Source organism: Anarhichas minor, unplaced genomic scaffold, assembly GCF_050575085.1.
Source record: "Anarhichas minor isolate MPS153535 unplaced genomic scaffold, ASM5057508v1 ptg000012l, whole genome shotgun sequence".
In the NCBI taxonomy this organism is placed as follows: Eukaryota; Metazoa; Chordata; class Actinopteri; order Perciformes; family Anarhichadidae; genus Anarhichas; species Anarhichas minor.
This window is the reverse complement of record NW_027466458.1, coordinates 2211499-2228984: the sequence shown is the minus strand read 5'-3', so window position 1 is coordinate 2228984 and position 17486 is coordinate 2211499. Positions and strand designations below refer to the sequence as shown.

Sequence of the window (17486 nt, the reverse complement as noted above, 5' to 3'; positions counted from 1 at the left end):
ATAATGCTGACGTAGCTATAGGCCGGCTAGCAGGCGCTGACATGTCAAACTAAAGATCTGATTGGTTGAACACTATGACAATCAACAATATCGTCCCCATTCCCTTAAACTGCACCAGGATGCACTTGAGAGTCTGCAGGCCTCTGGCCTCTGTTCTTACCTAGAGACACAGAGGTGAAATCTGATTGGATAAAAGCTCTACTTAAAACAAGCTGCACTGGAAGCAGAGCAACTGAGGAAGACAGTAGCTGTGCAATGAGAAAATAAGATAATGGGAAAAATATTTTTATATATTATAATACATGTAGTGTATTTAAGAAAAATTATTAAATTATAAAATAGATATAGCTTTGTGATTCTGTTTAGGCCAGCAGAGAACGCCTTGCAAGCCCTAACGGCCCACCACTGCAATACATAGTCAAGAGCTTAACACAGACAGTAATATTTAGTAGTGATATTGTATTTGTTTTATCTGTATAATACGTCCATGCACTTAAAGAGAGTTCTGAAGAGTTTTATTTTGAAAGTACTGAGATTAAGCTATTTTGTGCTCAAGAAATATCACTTTGTGTAATGTTTAATGTAAATAGGGTATGCACTCTCTACTCTCCTGTGAATCTCTTGTGTCAGTGATTGTATTTTTGTACAAACATTTGCAGTAAAGTTCTTGCTGAGGAAAAACCATCACAACTCTCTCGTGATGTGATCACTATACCTACACTCTTCGTCAGCTGATACAATTATCATCAGCTATAACGTCAAATAATCTTCTATAGTGTGCAGATATATTACTAAGTACGATTTTTAGTTTTCATTAAGTGTTTGTGAGTAAAACCGCTGCAGTGAACACGACTTTATTGATTAATTTATGGTTTGTATTCCATAGTGACAGATACAGCATACTGTGTACACAAACAAACTGTAAACAGCTATCTGGATCAGAGGAGTCACCACGGTGACGTGACACACCTTCTCCAGTTACCTCACCTGGCAAACCGTCACCACCTGCAAATAACGACTATTCAAATAAGTAAAGAGTGGAAACAAAGCCAGCGACAGCTCTCATGCGATCACACCGTATCCTCATTATCAGTCCTGATCATAATGCCAGAAAGAAACATAAGTAAATAAATAAATTGTGTTCACCTATCAAACTTCCTTTTTTTAAATGAGTGGTGGATAACACCAATTGTCGCGATCATTTTGGAAGCAATCAGTCCGCCTGCTGTAAAGATAAATACTATGGTGACACTCGTGAAGTGTTATGTTGCACGATAGATACTCTGGCACTGTTCAGACGTAAATGGGAGAATTGGGAGTGAACGTTCTTCCTCTCGGTAGTTATGGTTGAATGTGGCCGTGTAGAGGGCGGGATGTGAGGCTGAACCAGCTGTGCACATTTACAGGTTGATTTGGGATTTATAAAAGGAAATTGCGCAGAGGCAGGCATACGCAAGGTTTTATAAGTCCGATTTTTTTGTTGGCACATACACTTTTATGAATCCTACACACTGTTTTATAAATGAGACCCTTAGATACTGTTTGTGGAGCGGACCAACCCGGACTCCTTAGTTATTGTCCTTGGTGACTTTAACAAAGGAAACCTCAGCCATGACTCCCCAAATACAGACAGTTTATTAAATGCTCTAGTCTAGATGTCTCCCTTCTCTGCAATATGATGACATTATATGGCACTCGGCTCGACTTGACAGCCATGTCTCTTTTCAGAAATCATGACCTGGTTAATCAAGATAATCCACAGAATTTGTGAGCAGTTTCGTGTAGGAACTAATGGAAATATGGCCGATTTCAATTTACAAGAAAACAATCTAGATTGATAAATAGCACCACAGGTATGTGGAAAAATTTGTATTGTTGATTTTGGGATGAACTGTCCCTTTAACAGTGAAACGTATATGGCAACAAGTAACACATTATAACAAGTAAAATACAGGAAAGAAAAAATCAAAAAATACACAAAATCTTCAGTTATTACATCAGTTAAATACATTTCATGAGGTCCAGTATACTTCACCATTACCCCAACGTGTTTTAGTCTACTTCAGTTATTAGAATATTTTTGTCACAATCAAGAAGACACTTCTACAGTTGGCTATATCATCTATACATGTATATCGATATTTATAATTTCATAGTGTTTGTACCGTCAGTAACATAGGCAAGCCATCAATCACTACTTCAAAATTGACATCTCGTGAATGAAACTTTTACATTTCATGTATAAACACAAAGATCATTGTTTGTTTAAACCTTGGAAAAACTAACTTCATGTACTTTTACTTCTAAGAACCTTCCAAAGACCATTTTTCGTAAAGACATTATAACATGAAAAGATGTTGTAAACTTTTCCAGAGGCAATCAATGCTCTGTGCATTGTGAAATGCGCTCGTGTTCGAATTTCAATTAACATTTTTTTTTCCCCCTGAGATCACTACTTTGTTTATGTTCACAGAGAAAAACACACACACACACACACAGCAGCATAGAACAGTTGTGATGTAATGTTGTACACATCCGAGACTGCACTGAACTTTCCATATTCAAATCACAGATCAAAACCCACCTGTTCAAAACTGCTTTTAATGTGTGACCACTATTGTGTATTTTATGTTTTTAGTGTATTGCTTTTATATATGATGATTTTAATGTAAAGTGTCTTTGAGTTTTATGAAAAGCGCTATATAAATAAAATGTATTATTATTATGTTTAATTCGAAGGCATTTGTGGTTAATGTCACTGCAGCAGTTTGGGTAGGTTAAACCCCAACATCAACAGGATCAGTAACTATACATGTAGTGTTAGTTCCCTCTCCATTAGATTATGGATGATTTATCACTCACATTTTTAATCTTGGAAAGTGTTAACGTGTGCAGCAGGGGAGTTAGTCTGAGAACAGATGTCTCTTGAAGGCTTCTTCGTCTTGTTTTGCTTTGTAAGTGATTCACTATCAAGGCTTGAATACGTTAAATGCTGAGAGAAAGATCATCACCCCGTGTAAAACTTGAGTATTTGATGCTTAGCTAGCTCCAGGATAATTTTATACTCTTCATCTCCAGGATGTGATCCCGTTTTTAACTTATTGTTCATGAGTTTTTCCCAGTAATGACTCCAGTTTCCATCACTGTCTGCTCCAAAACCGAACACATGGATCTGGGAAAACAGAGGTAAACTATTTTAGAAACGGATAATGTGGTAAAAGCCTTAATAAATCTCGCTAAATGACACAAGATTACATGTTTTTTCCTTCATCGTCATTAGCATCCTCTTGTCAATCATCAGTGTGTAACGACATTCACTCAATTTAAAAATAAACCTACCTCGTCACAAATATGCAGGGCAAGAACCAAAGTCATGAAGCCAGTGGATGGATAGCTGCCCTTCTTTTGCAGCCACACGTCATGAACGTACCTCATGAACGCTGGGTTAAGGACCATCACCTGTTGTGAAATCAGAATTAGTCTTTAAACATATTTTATGAACCATTACCTTTGGAGCCAATAAAGTTTATCGATGAATGCATTAAAAACATGACACAAACCAAATCCTTGTTGGCGTTGATGTTTGATTTTATTGGCGCATATGAGCTGTTGAAAAAAGCATGAAATGTTAAAGTCAACATCAAATGATGTCAAATGTACGTTTTTTTGTCAGTACAATGATATACTAGGAATTTACATAATGAAATAGCTTGTTTGCATTTTATGTAAATTATGCTGCAAGAATTTTCATGGATTAACATTTTAATAGGGTAGCTCTGCTTCATGATAGGTGCAAGGTGTTTTAGCAACTGAAGATCAGTTGTCACAGACACTTTCGGTGCCTTTGCTCCTGTAAGTATACAGAGCCCTTCAGTGAGAATACTCTGCTGAAGTAGAATTTCACGCCTATTACCACAAAAGTGGTGGTGGGAATGCAGAGGAATATGCTAGGTTAGCAGCATTCATTGAAATGATTCCGGTGTCCTCCTGTAGAGATGTAGTCCAAAGCCTCCACAGCAGCTCCAGACTGATATTACTCAATTGACCTTGGATCAGAATAAGTACCATTGCTAGCACAGTCCTGCTCTGCAACCTAACAACTTAATAGGATACAGCCCAACGAGAGGGCTAACTGTAAGAACAGTATAGTTGTAGTCGTGCTATGTTTAAATTTCACCCTGCGGTCCGTCCGCCTCACTCCCTACTGCTGGGTGACTTCACCAGGATTGAACGCCAGCTTCAGAGGACGGACCGTAGCAACTTGAACTGAAATAAAAAACATGACTCACCTTCCGGAAAATCCTGTGCTGAGGGCCTTCGTAATCCAGTCAAGATCCAGAATCTTAAATGGAAACAGCACAAGACGAGTGGTGTTATCTAAATCCACAGCACTCTCTGGATACATGACATGATGAGTTGTTTTGGTCCCAACATCTGCTTCATAGCCTTTCGTGCGACCTCTGTTCATTCTAAAAAGTACAAAGGGATATATTTCATATGTCACTAGTTGTCAGGAAAAACAAGGTGTGATTTTTGACTTTTAGTTTGTGACATTGAGGGAAAAAAACGTTCATGTTTGTCTGGACTCTTTTACCTTATGACAACGTCCTGGAAATCTATTAGAGGTCCGTAATGTGATTTCTTCAAATTACCAGAATTCCCCACCACAGCACAAGTCCTGCGGCGCTCAGGGCTGGATGCTTCAACATAAGCACTGGCTGGGAACATCTGAAACATCCTGTCCACTTTATTTCTGTAGGTACTGAAATCACCCTTTTCAGCCTGTAGACGCTGTCAGAAACACCAAACATTGCATACTGTTAGACCACATGAATTGTACCAATTCGCTGTCACCACAGTGATTGTCAAGTCAAACAGGATTTTTCTTTTATGTAAATAGAAGCAATATAAAGGATTGAAAAAGACTTTAAGATAATTGTAAATAAAATCATCAGTAAAGCAATTAGTAAAGTAATCAATATACACAATCTGAGTGTTCTGAAAAGAAACAGGGCGGCGGAACCACTCTGCCTGGAACACTAGCTAAGCAGATATGCAGTGACAGAGTGTCGCAGTAAAGAAGATAAGACTCTGCAGGACTGACGAGTCTACAAGTCCTGAAAGGCAGCCGGTTTTTCACCTAAAAAGATTGAAATGGCTAAAATGGCTTAATGGCTTAGTGACTGAACGAACTGATATGCTGAACCTACCAAAATAAAAGGAGGAAAATGAAAAGTTGTTGAGTCATTGAATGAAATCCAGTTAAAATCCCTCGGGTAGACTCATCGGTCCTTCTCAAGTAGGGAAACTGCACATGTTTGGTAAAATAACTTGACAGTGATTGTAAGCCAAAAGATGTTTTTTATATTGTAAAATTCATGAATGTTGTATTTTCTAATTCATATTTCTTTCTTCGAACGAATAAAGAATCAAGGTTAATTTAATTAATTATTTCTTAGTATAAATCATCCAACCTCTGGTGAGCTGCATGGACACAGAGCCCTAAACATCAACCGCTGATGCCATGACCACCTCTCTGTCAGACACACCCTTCTACTGCCCACATTGAGATAGAGTGGTCAAACTTAACTTAAGACCAGACTGAGAACTGAAGTTTAGCCACCACAGTGATGGCAACTGTTGAATGTGATTGTATTTTACTGATCCTGATTTGAACTGCAGGTTGAGAGACTGTTATCTTGCAAGGTCACAACTTACCTTCCACCAGTTGAAATTATCCTCTGAGAGATTGTAGTTTACTGACAAAAATGGTTCAGCAAATTTGCTGAAACGCTGCATAATCAACATATCATTTTCAAATAAACATCGGTCACAAGCACAGGGTCTTTCATCCCAAGGCGGGAAGTATGGTGAGATGTCTCCTCTCCAAAACCCGATGCCAATCACAACCAGCAGGAAAATGAGAATTCTCACTTTTGACTTCATCTTGGATGTGTGATGCTTGTGAAAGGGAGGCAACCTGTAGACAAAGCATGTGGTGGAATTCACAAGAGTAAAAGATACAAAGATACAAATACAAGAGAGTGTAGTCAGTGGTTGAATGTAACTAAGTAGGTTTAATCAATTTGTGATACTTAGCATTTCCATTTCATGCTACTTGATACTTCTATCTGGTCTCATTTATGAAACAGTGCATATCGGATTCATACTAAGGTTTCCTTTGTTAAAGTCACCAAGGACAATAACTAAGGAGTCCGGGTTGGTCCGCTCCACACACAGTATCTAAGGGTCTCATTTATAAAACAGTGTGTATAGGATTCATAAAAGAATGTTGATGCATAAACATGAGCTGCTGGTCAGTGGGTCCTTACGGAGAATCACGAAGACTACCGAGAGGAAGAATACTGGTTCAGTCACAATTCATCCATTTCCGTATGAACAGTGCCAGAGTTGCCAAACCTTGGTTGTTTATAAGTTTTGGCAGTGGAGAGCTCAATTGATATCAGGGGAATACAGCTGCCATTACAAAAGAAATATCACCATATGCATTATTTCTGTAAGGATTGGGTTTTTATAAAAAAAAACTTGTATTAATGTTTTAGTTTTGTCCCACCTCAGAGAATAAATCTGCTTCTACAGTTATACTGAGAATAAAGTCAGACCATAACCCCAAGAAAAAGTTCTCCAATAGAAGGATTGGCGTCTCTACCAATATCTGAGGAAACTCTGTCGCACGATCTTCGCCGTGAACAAACACACAGAAGAGGAGCAGAGCAGCAGAATAGCTTGTTGATTGTCAACTGTCATTATGACATATTTGCTCTTTCAAAAATAAACTAAAATGTTAACAAAAATACTTAAAGTCTATTAAAACTTTTGAATTCAGAAAGTTATATAGTATATATATAGTAAAATATAAATGAGTATAAAAGGAAAGTAGCTTTTTACCAATAATCTGAGTGAGAAGATTCAAAGTTCATATACCAGTTACGCAGATCCTCCTCGTCCCTCCGCTCTACCGTGACAATTTGGAAAAGACAACAAAAAAGGGAAAAGAAAAGAACTCCGTGAGGGTTACAATACAAACATAAATTAAATCGTCATCCAGTTATGTGGGTTAGGAAAAGTAAACTGGAACAACAGCTGCGCTTTAACCGTCTCATTCCAACAGCACTGACCCGACTTTCACTTTCAACATATTTGTTTGAGGCTTTAAGCAGCCAGAACTCACGGAAATCTGATACCCACACCTCATTGATATGCCCGAATTATAGAATATGACGTAGGAAAGCGACAGTGTGGCTTATGTGATTAGTTGGATTTACTACATTTTTTAAATGTAAGTGGTTGTGTAACAGAGTTAAAAATGTACTTAATTATTCTGTTGAGTATGTGTGAATTATATCTTTATGAGCTATTTTTATTTAGCATTTTATTTTGTTAATGCTTCCTGCGGAAGCGGCGTCTCGCCTCTTTTGTACCTCCAAAGCCCCCGTAGTCCCGATTTGCCCTCACAGTGGTGTTTCGTACTGTTGAGGGTAAATTGTGTGGAATAATGCTGTTGTACTATTTTGTCGTATTCTCCTAAAATTAAACTGTTTAGGCTACACACTTTAATAACTGCTAAAACGATCACTTTATCTAGCTGTTACGTGTCATTTTGACCGTTAAAATATAAGTTTTGTGGCCATTTTAATTTAGCCTTTTAGGCGCTATTTGCTTTCACGTCAGGCAGACAGAGAGAGCGCCGTCATATAGAAAAAGACGTAGCAACGCAGATTTCGACGGTCGTTCCTGGTGTAAATTCTGTTATTTTCCATGTTTAGGGAGCAGAAGTGCAGAGAGAGACCAGACGTCAATTTATGTGTGTGTTGTACTGTTTTCTGCAGGTATGTATTTTCCTTTGTTTGTTATAATTTTCGCGGGTTCTGTTAATCATTCCACCTCATGTAGTTGTTTGTTTTGTCCATTTGATGTCGCTGTTAGTCCCGACTTGCCCAGACAGTGGTGTTTCGTACTGTTGAGGGGAGCAGAAGTGCAGAGAGAGACCAGACGTCAATTTATGTGTGTTGTACTGTTTTCTGCAGCGAATAAATGCTGGAAAGCTACCCTCTGAGTTGTCTCCTTCCACGCCATTCCAAGTCCGTTACAGTTGCACGAAATAAACGTATCTAAATCCAGATATATATTTTAAGTTGACTTCACTTAATTTGTATTCATAATTTTACCTCAACTATTTTTGAGTGAAGTTTACTCACTATGTTCATGTTCAGTATACTCAAATGTATTAAGTAACCTCAATTACTATTTACCTTTTTTGTTTTTGTACAGTCAGATAAATGTAATGGTTTAGGTCCTACAAACAAAAATTAAGTTTGATCTAGTTAAATACTTAAGTAGCTATTACTAGTATCTTAACTTTCAATACATTCAATGTTTACACAAATGAAGTCAACAAAATATTTTAATACTCACTTTTTACAACTTTATTATCTTCATTACCAGCAATGTAAATAAGTACATTTACACAACTATTGTACTTACGTAAAAATCGAAGGTACCTGTACTTTACATGAGTATTTCTATGTTCTACTTTCCGCTTCTCCTCCCCTACATCTCAGAGGTAAATATTGTATTTTTAACTACATTTGTCTGCATTTACTGCACAATACTTTTGATTGTGCAGTAAATGTAAAAGTACATTTTGATGAGAATACTTGCTGACAACACTTTTACTTAAGTAAGACTTTGAATGCAGGACATTTACTTATACCAGTGCCATTGCTAACACAAAAAAACAATGCACCAGTACCATAGCTGCAAGACAGCGAACACGCATACATCAACAAGGATGTATTGAGTGAATAGAATACCCAATGTCTCACAAAAACAAGCCCCGATGTCCAGGGTTCACACTAGTGTTAATACTACAGTCTAACACACTTTTTTCAGCTTGCAACATCTTCTTAAGCCGCATTTCACAATATAGTCAATGTTCTCCATCACCTCCAAACCAGAAATAATAATGCAGCTTAACTGCATCATATTAATATCTTATACAATCACGTTCTCATTAACACTGAACTTTACAGCAGAATAAATGAAGACACTGTACGTACATCAGTACAGTACAGGCTACATGGTGATTGAAAACATAATATTTATATTCGTCATGTAAAAGTAAAGCATTTATTTGTTCTCAGGTTCTTCAGATATACGTATGCGCTCGTTTAGCAGCCTCTTCATTTTCCTATACCTTTGATTAGGTTCAATAACAATTTCGAAATTAATTTTCTGAATTAACTCAGCTGTTTTCGAATCTCCATTAGCCCCCCCCCCCATCAACAATTTTGTATTTACTTTTAAGTGCTACACTAAAATATTAACTAATACATTCACTAATATACTAACTAATATATTAGTTATTTCGTGCCATTTAAAACCAGTAGAGATGGCGCGTGTCTATTATGTGAGTCCTGAATCAGTAGCAGCTAAGAATTTGTTTCTTCGTCACTCACGCTTGATCGTGTTTCCCGTCGGAGCTATTTGCAGACGGAACCGGAAACGCGGCCAATCACAACTTCCACACATGTGTGGGGGAGAGACTCACGCTAGTTGCCTACAGTCTTATTGTATTTCAGTACAACGTTGACATTAATACATTTAACAACACCAAATAACAGTCGGACCTGAACCCGTAACGGCCGCGTCGTCGAGATGGCGGAGGTCGTTCAGCACCGGATTGAGGAGAGAATCCCCGAGTTGGAGCAGCTGGAGAGAGTGGGACTGTTCACCAAGAAAGAAGTCAAGTAAGACGACATCTGGCAGAAATACGGAGAGAAACCTGACAAAAACACGATTACTGTGTCATTGATGTTAGTGGGTCTAATGACAAATACATAAAACTGTACAGCCCAGTTTTGATTCGTGAGATTTAATTATTATTATTAATATTTCAGATCCATAATTAAGAGGGCAACGGCTCTGGAATACAAGCTTCACAGGTTGATCGTAAACAAAGAGGACTTCATTGCATACATTCAGGTAGGGTGCTTTAATCATGTTACACATGTATTGCTTTCTATTTTTAATTAATAAATAAATACAAGCTATGAACACTGACGTACTTCTTTTTTTTTACAGTATGAAATCAACGTTTTAGAGCTGATCAAGAAGAGAAGAGCGGTAAGTGATGCTAATATTCACTTTAGATGGGATTCATTCGACGGCAGACTCGTTTCAGTTTATACTCTTGCCGTAAACTGTGGAACGTACATGCCTAACCGTTTACTTTGAGGTGATGTTGCACCATTTGACCGCGACTCACTTTGCTTTTGCAGCACATACATTACCATTTCAAAAGAGACGAGATTGAGTTCGCCGTCATCCATCGAATAAATAGCGTCTTCAGAAGAGCAACAAATAAGTGGAAGGTACTGTACAAAGCATTTATATTGTACCGTTGGAGTTTATCAATCAAACTAATCATGACTTTTGAAGAATCTCTTCTTATCTATTTTGTTTCCCTCCACATAAAATCTAAACATAATGAGATATAAATACTTTATAGTTAGCTTTAACTTACTGAATCATATGTGAGCGACATGTCTTCTTTCCCCACAGGACGATGTGCAGCTTTGGCTCTCACATGTGGCTTTCTGTAAGAAATGGGTATGTAATTATCTCACCGTTTGCTTTAAGTACAACTTGGACCCAACACCGCGTGTTCTCGTTCTAATAATGATCTCCGGTCTGGGTTTCTCTCGCCAGGCGACCAAAGGCCAAATCAGCAAAGTGTTCTCATCCATGCTTGCTATACACCCCGACAAACCAGGTACACAGGATTGTGCTTTTCAATATGTTGTAACAAAGTCAATATTAACTGTAACTAACGGTGACCCCCCCCCCCCCCCCCCCTCCCTCTTTAAGCCCTGTGGATCATGGCGGCCAAGAGTGAGCTGGAGGATCGAAGCTCCTCTGAAAGTGCCAGACACCTGTTTCTGAGGGCTCTGCGCTTCCATCCCGACAACAAGAAAGTCTACCAGGAGGTAAAAGAAGCAATGCGCCATTTCAAACAATGAAACCTGTTCAAACGAAATTCAGTCTAAAAGGAGCGGTAGCCGCTGTTGGAAGAGCGATGGTTGTGTATTCGTCAAATATTTACTTCCAATTGTCTCCCAACAACTTCTTCTGTGTCAGTACTTTCGTATGGAGCTGCTGCATTGCGAGAAACTGAGGAAGCAGAAGGAAGAGCTGGAGAAGGCCGAAATGGACCTGGTGAGTGTGTTGTAAAATTGAACAGTGGAAAGTAATAATAATAATAACAAAGTCAATACGTACATGCACAGAAGCTCTGGCTTTGTGTTCGGTGCCTGAATACTCCGCTCTTCACTGCTTCCAGGGTGAATATGAGTTTTCTCCAGAGATCCTCAGTGGCAAACTGGCTGAGGTTGTGTACAGCGCTGCTTCAGGGAAACTCAAAGGTAGGCAAAAATACCAGTAATTGTATTTCCTCATTTAAACAAGAATTCAATTTATATGGTTTATTTCTACATTTAGTAACTGATGCATCTTTCTTTTTCACTTGGCAAAGATATCACACATACCCTTCTCGTGAAACCACAAACTATTGTCTTTTTTAGGGATTTATACAAATGTGTTTTTGTTGACTTTTGGACAGAGCCAGGCGAGCCGTTTTATATGCTAAGATAAGCTAACCGGACTGCAGCGTCGTATTTATGAAGCAGACATGAGAACGACTCTCTGCCAAATGTCCGACTATTCCCCAGATCTGGTCCCTTTAACTTTTGTATCACTGCTCTTTTTGTTTTTTTTGTCCAACAGAAGCCGAGTTTGTCATCTCACTTCTGAACGTAGCAGCTATCTTCGACTTCACCAAAGAGCTCCAGGACTCCATCCTGCAAGAGTAAGGCACCAGCTTGTGCACCTATTTTTCAACTCAAACAGGACTTCACTGCTAAGCATGAATGTACCCCCCCTGTTGTGTTGCAGTTTACAGGCTAACTACACAGCAGACAGCTTGACGTGGGATTTCATGGCTAAGAGGGAGCTGGAGGCTCCGGGGGCCGGGGAGGAGCTGCAGACCGCAAAAGGCCGAGCCTCGGACATCAACCGCAGAGAGGAGCGCTGCTGCCAGGTCTACGAGGAGGGGGTCAAGAGCCTCAACACCGGTAGGTGCTCAGACACACATGCTACTTGGGCTATTTTCAAAAAGGCAAAAATCACTACTTGAGTATTAGCAGCAGTACAAATTTGAATTACAGTTGAGGTTTTATCACGATGCAATGACACATTTCTTCCCGTTGCATGTGCCTTAGAATAAGGAGTTTAAGTTAAAAATAATAATAATCCGATTCAGGTAGCCTATCAAGTTTTTAAACATCTAAAATCTGGCATTCTAAAAATCTACGGGTGCCCTGCATTATTACACTGCTTATACATTCCTATATATGTGTGTCTATATATATATAAGAAACCTGTGCTGTGCTCTCTAGAGCCCATGTGGTCTTGCTATGTGACCTTCTGCTTGGAAAGGCTGAAGAGAAAGACCAACGTCGAAGAACTGAAGGAAAAGGTAAGTGAGTGTACAACGGAAAAAATGTCACAGGCTTCAGTGTTCCTGGAGGTGTATGTTTACACGTGTGTGTGTGTGTGTGTGTGTGTCAGAGGCAGCAGAGGCTGCTGGGAGTGCTGCAGCGCGCCCACGACTCCTCACTGCTGAAGGAGGATTATTACAAGAACTGGGTAAGATAATTGCTTCATTTAAATGCAATCATAGGGGCCCTCAAGCCTTAATAGTACTCAAAACACAAGGTGGGATCAGCTCGGGGAGATCAATGTTTACATCGGAAGCCGTGAGTCTGTAGTTACTCGTTCTTGGAAGTCCGAGCGTAACGAAATGCAACCAGACGGCCGTCTGCAGTGATGTTCAAGATCGGAGACGGTCGATAAGAAGAGAGTGCGAAAAGTCTAATACCATGCAGCCATCTTGGTTTTCAAACTAGTTATTTTTTTATGCATGCCAGACCACATCTCCTGTTGATCTCTATTGTTTAATTACTCTGTATGTATTTAACTGCAGAGGTAAAGCTGAAATGATAATATAAATTAAAAAAGGTGAATGGAAGCGGGAGGAAATCTCATGTTGATGTACTAACTTTCTCTTTGGTTTTCAAATAAAGTTGCACATCCTGCTCTCCACTGGAGATGCTGAGGGAGCGGCCAGCGTTGCCATGGCAGCCACGCAGCGCTACAGCCAATCGGTGTCAGTGTGGAGCCTGCGTCTGCAGACGCTAACGCAGCTGGGGAGTGCAGATGTGGGCAGGCTATTCCAGGAGGCTCTCACACACGTCCATCCCAAGGTACACCGAACACACACACACACACACACACACACACACAATTTGACTCTACATCATTTTCTCTCAATCACATCAAGTTTTGCAATCTTCTCTGCTTACACTGAGCACATACGGCAGTCGAATCGTTCTCCTTGGAGGATGGACACACTTGGACGGACACACACACACACACAGACGCATGAAAGCCACCAGCACTGCTGTATAAGTGGGCCATCTCAGTGGCCCAATTAGTCTCATGATATTAAAGATCCACAAATGGCCTCCTCCCCCTTCTATGTGAGGAGAGCTTCAGGCACTTAAAGCAACCTTGCAAGACGAAGCCCAGAGATGAATAGTTTGTGTAATTATTTATCATTTGAGGTCACACTCGCGTGTTACCTTAATTTAACATGGCAGGTAAATTGGCAGGCTTACTGTTTAAGTCCATACTCTTAATATAATTATAAGCTATGGATGGATAATAACCTAATCCTTAGAAATGTGTGGCTTAATACAAAAAACAAACTAAAACAGTGAGCCACACATTTCTTTCCTTGACTTTGCGTCACCCTGACACCCTTCACGTCGTCGCACAGTACATCGCAGTAATATACAATGCGGTATTTCTATGAATACACTTTTGACACACAGCCTTTACAGTAATGAGCAGAATAACTGGTTGTTGTTGGGGTGGTGGTGGTGATGGGGGGGTGTTCACAAGACCGTGGCCCTGAGAAGTAGCCGTGTGAGGAGGATTACTACACGCTGCTCATTAGGCAGGTCTTTTGTCTCGAGATAAACACTCTCCCGAAGTGTTGGGAAAGAGTGTAAACCCTCGGGCTACGTCAAACAATTCAATGTTTCCATAACGATGCGGCGCAGAAGATGGATTAATGAAGAGAATGTGGACGTGCTCTCCTGGTGCAGCGCCATGTTTGACGCTCATGCACTTTCCACAGACATTTTGACCTGCGCACGGTAGTTTGTCTCTCAGATGCTACAAGGAGGATACACTCATTGTTAGAATGTCTGTATTTAATAACAGCGGTCTGTGTATAACGTCTGTATTTAATAACAGCGGTCTGTGTATAACGTCTGTATTTAATAACAGCGGTCTGTGTATAACGTCTGTATATAATAACCGGCTGAGCCCGATACTGATTAGCAAACATACTGATAGCGAAGTCCTTTCTGTTCTGTCTCGGCAGGAGAGTCTACCTCTGTGGCAGCTGCAGTTCCAGTGGAGCGTGGCCCACCAGAGTCCCGAGGAGACGGAAGCCGTCTTCAAGGTAGTCCACTACCACTCTGTGCACCAACACTGCAACAAACCAAATCCTTCTGACGGCATTTACAGTTATGTATTTCTTAAATGACAACCAACGGTCGTTATTAGTTAGCATGCAGAAGTCATGTGACGTCTCTGGTCGGTAATGTAAAGCGCTGCGTTCAGATCAGCTGAAGTCAGCTGGCGCTCGAGACAAATACTTGCAGGTGAATACTAGATGAATTAGAAAATATTGAATAGCCCCTCACGCCCCGCACGGTTGTTTTGGCCTCCGAAATGAGACCGTTTGTTCTCCTGTTTGTTCCCAGAGAGGTCTGCTGTCTGCAGTGGCGGCAGTTTCCATGGAGATTAAAGAGAGCTACCTTGATTGGTCGTACTCCACTGGAGGCTACAAGAAAGCAAGGACGACCTTTACGAGGTAAGAAAAACAACAGAATCACTTTGCTCATGTTGTTGTGTATTTAAATGATAAATAGCATGAGAGGAATGCAAAATAAAGTCCTGAGAAGTGTCTTGTGACGAAGCTGTACAGAAAACAACTTTATTCTTCTTCTGTAGCTTACAAGAAAACCGTCCCTTGTCCAAGGCCTTTTTCACCAGAATGCTTGCGATCGAGAAGGAACAAGTACGTATAGCGCCTAATGTATGTCACACGTGAAAGCTCTTGCGTAAACTGCACCTCAGTCTTTCGGATTTTGGTGCAGAACAGATAATATTGACTCTAGTTTGAACCCTTCTGAATGTTTCAGAAGACTTTAAACTCTGCCAAAAAAGAAGAGATTGCAGGGGCAGATGGTGGACTTTGATATTGTTTGGATTAGCGATAAGCCGAGACGATCCTGAGCTGTGTTAACACTTTGGTCTGTTCTTCCAGGAGACTCCAAAGATGAACAGTCTGAGAGACTACTATGAGAGAGCCCTGCAGGAGTTTGGTACCTCAGATGACGGTGAGCAGAGTTTAAAAGCCTTAAAGGAACAGGAGTCGAAAAGGAAAAGTAGCATTAGTTGAAAAATATTTATTCACAATATCCTCTCAATCAAGTATCGAGGAAATACCAAGTTTCCATCGAGCAAACAGCACTGCCTTTTTCTTTTTTTAAATATTTTCTGTTTTTATTTCCCCCGAAGATCTGTGGCTGCAGTACATCCAGGAGGAGCTGGGGCCCCTCGGACAGCCAGAGAACTGCGGCAAGATCCACTGGAGAGCCATGAAGTTCCTGGAGGGGGAGAGCGTGGAGAGCTTCACTTCCAAGTACACGCTGATGCAGACCGGACACTTATGAGTCGCCACGAAGTGTCCAAGTATAGAGCGTAGTAGGTAGAAGTTCATCAGCCGAAGAAGCGGGTGTTCCTCCCGGTCCTGTAGACCATTGGAGCTGTGCCCATCCATGAATTATTATTATTATTATTATGCCAGTATTGCAGTTTCTGAAGTTTGCTGTCCATTAAGAAAAAAAAAAATGTTTGGGGGGGGGAGTGTTCTTGATTGAGCTGCCTCTGATATTTGCAGCTTTTAAGCGGCCGTATTCTACAGCTGTAATTCATAACTTTTCATTTACAGTCGTTGGCGCTGCATTCGACACCAGACTGATGTTGGTCACATGTATCGTAAAGATGTCCCGTTTTATTTGAATTCCACATTTATTTGACCTTTGGAGAGGACACGCTGTGATGCTCTTGTGGCGATATTAAAACAGTCTTTCATTGTGGGGTGTTTCTCTGTTGTGGTCCCTCTGAGGCAGTGACATTACAAATGTACACAGATAAACACAGCACGCGGCATTAGATCTCAATGAGGCACTACTTCTTTAAACGGCTTCTCTTTGCAGGTTAGGGAAGTTAATTTAAGTTCCTGTAACAAAAAAAAACTCTTTGTACTCTAAAATTAATTAGATCCACTTTCATGGTACAAAATGCTGCCTTAAAAACAACATATCCATAAACATCAAGCAGCAGCACTCTGGGATAGTTCAACATCTCTGAAACATTTCAATGGCCAGCTTACGAAAATACTTTCCATGTACCGTATTTTCCGCACTATAAGGCGCACTTAAAAGCCTTTAATTTTCTCAAAAAACGACAGTGCGCCTTGTAATCCGGAGCGCCTTATATATGGATCAATTGGTTAATTGGTTGATCCATACTGGTTGTACACGGCGCTCTGTCAAAATGTTTCAGTACGACTGGTAAACTACAAAGCCGCACCGCGGTAAACACCGGTACTGTGCTTACTCCTAGTCCAACACCACTTGTGTGTATAAAGACCCCAAAATGGCACCTTTCAAGAGACACGCTTACGACGCTGAGTTCAAACTCAAGGCTGTCAGCTACACAGCCGAACATGGGAATAGAGCAGCAGCTAGAGAATTCAGACTATCAGACTGTTTCTTTTACGTGTTTACTGAATCAGGGAAAAGTTCCCCTCTACGTTTAAGTTACCGTATTGTGAATGAAATCAAAAATCAATAAAGTTTGACTGAATGATTTATCTGACTGTTTTGTTGACATTCCCTTTAGCACAGCTCCATCTAGTGGATGCATAACGCAACCCCAGTCAAACGTTTGACTGTAGTAGCTTCTATTCTATGCGCCTTATAATCCGGTGCGCCCTATATATAAAAACAGTTCTAAAATAGGCCATTCATTGAAGGTGCGCCTTATAATCCGGTGCGCTTTATAGTGCGGAAAATACGGTACTTCAAATTGTAGTGTGTGTGCCAGCAGTGGCACCTACAGTAACGTATCAACTGTGAGGTATATAAGAGGTTTATTTAGAAAGCATTATATAAATAGATCATGAAGTCTAATAATATGAATAATACACCCATAATATTCTATCACAATGGATTTTAGGATGTTTTCTTTCATCCGACACTCCA

The 17486-nt window shown here is 40.2% G+C and overlaps 2 protein-coding genes across 10 annotated transcripts; one reads left to right on the top strand and one right to left on the bottom strand.

The window, feature by feature from the left end:
• Positions 1-1854: 1854 nt before the first annotated feature.
• On the bottom strand, positions 1855-7176 carry LOC142948285 (CMP-N-acetylneuraminate-beta-galactosamide-alpha-2,3-sialyltransferase 2-like). 9 transcript variants are annotated; one of them, XM_076090223.1, is made up of 9 exons: positions 6946-7176; positions 6575-6699; positions 6333-6477; positions 5719-5980; positions 4595-4791; positions 4290-4469; positions 3561-3606; positions 3340-3459; positions 1855-3172 (listed from the first exon to the last, which is right to left on the bottom strand). In XM_076090223.1, the coding sequence occupies exons 4-9, from the start codon at positions 5944-5946 to the stop codon at positions 3008-3010; spliced, it is 936 nt and encodes a 311-aa protein (XP_075946338.1). In that variant the 5' UTR covers positions 5947-5980; positions 6333-6477; positions 6575-6699; positions 6946-7176; the 3' UTR covers positions 1855-3007. The 9 variants fall into 9 exon arrangements, with proteins under 9 accessions (XP_075946338.1, XP_075946334.1, XP_075946337.1 ...); XM_076090219.1 differs by having other exon boundaries at positions 6575-7176; XM_076090222.1 differs by lacking the exon at positions 6575-6699 and having other exon boundaries at positions 6910-7176.
• Positions 7177-9525: 2349 nt separating this feature from the next.
• utp6 (UTP6 small subunit processome component) lies at positions 9526-17093 on the top strand. The gene is made up of 19 exons (XM_076090216.1): positions 9526-9770; positions 9921-10005; positions 10105-10146; positions 10302-10394; positions 10585-10632; positions 10732-10795; positions 10891-11009; positions 11161-11238; positions 11363-11444; positions 11806-11887; positions 11974-12152; positions 12477-12556; positions 12649-12726; positions 13164-13343; positions 14531-14611; positions 14916-15025; positions 15166-15232; positions 15482-15554; positions 15736-17093. Exons 1-19 carry the CDS (start codon positions 9679-9681, stop codon positions 15888-15890), a joined length of 1788 nt encoding a protein of 595 aa, XP_075946331.1. The 5' UTR covers positions 9526-9678; the 3' UTR covers positions 15891-17093.
• The last annotated feature ends 393 nt before the right edge of the window (positions 17094-17486 follow it).

Bases quoted from the DNA above. Each gene is read 5' to 3' on its own strand.
- utp6 (XM_076090216.1), top strand. From the start codon at position 9,679: ATGGCGGAGGTCGTTCAGCACCGGATTGAGGAGAGAATCCCCGAGTTG. The intron at 13,344-14,530 runs GTACACCGAACA...CTGTCTCGGCAG, and splicing joins TCACACACGTCCATCCCAAG to GAGAGTCTACCTCTGTGGCA. The intron at 14,612-14,915 runs GTAGTCCACTAC...GTTTGTTCCCAG, and splicing joins AGACGGAAGCCGTCTTCAAG to AGAGGTCTGCTGTCTGCAGT.
- LOC142948285 (XM_076090217.1), bottom strand. From the start codon at position 6,941: ATGAACTTTGAATCTTCTCACTCAGATTATTG. The intron at 4,792-5,718 runs GTAAGTTGTGAC...TGTTTCTGACAG, and splicing joins ATAATTTCAACTGGTGGAAG to CGTCTACAGGCTGAAAAGGG. The intron at 3,607-4,289 runs GTGAGTCATGTT...TTTTTTCAACAG, and splicing joins AGCACAGGATTTTCCGGAAG to CTCATATGCGCCAATAAAAT.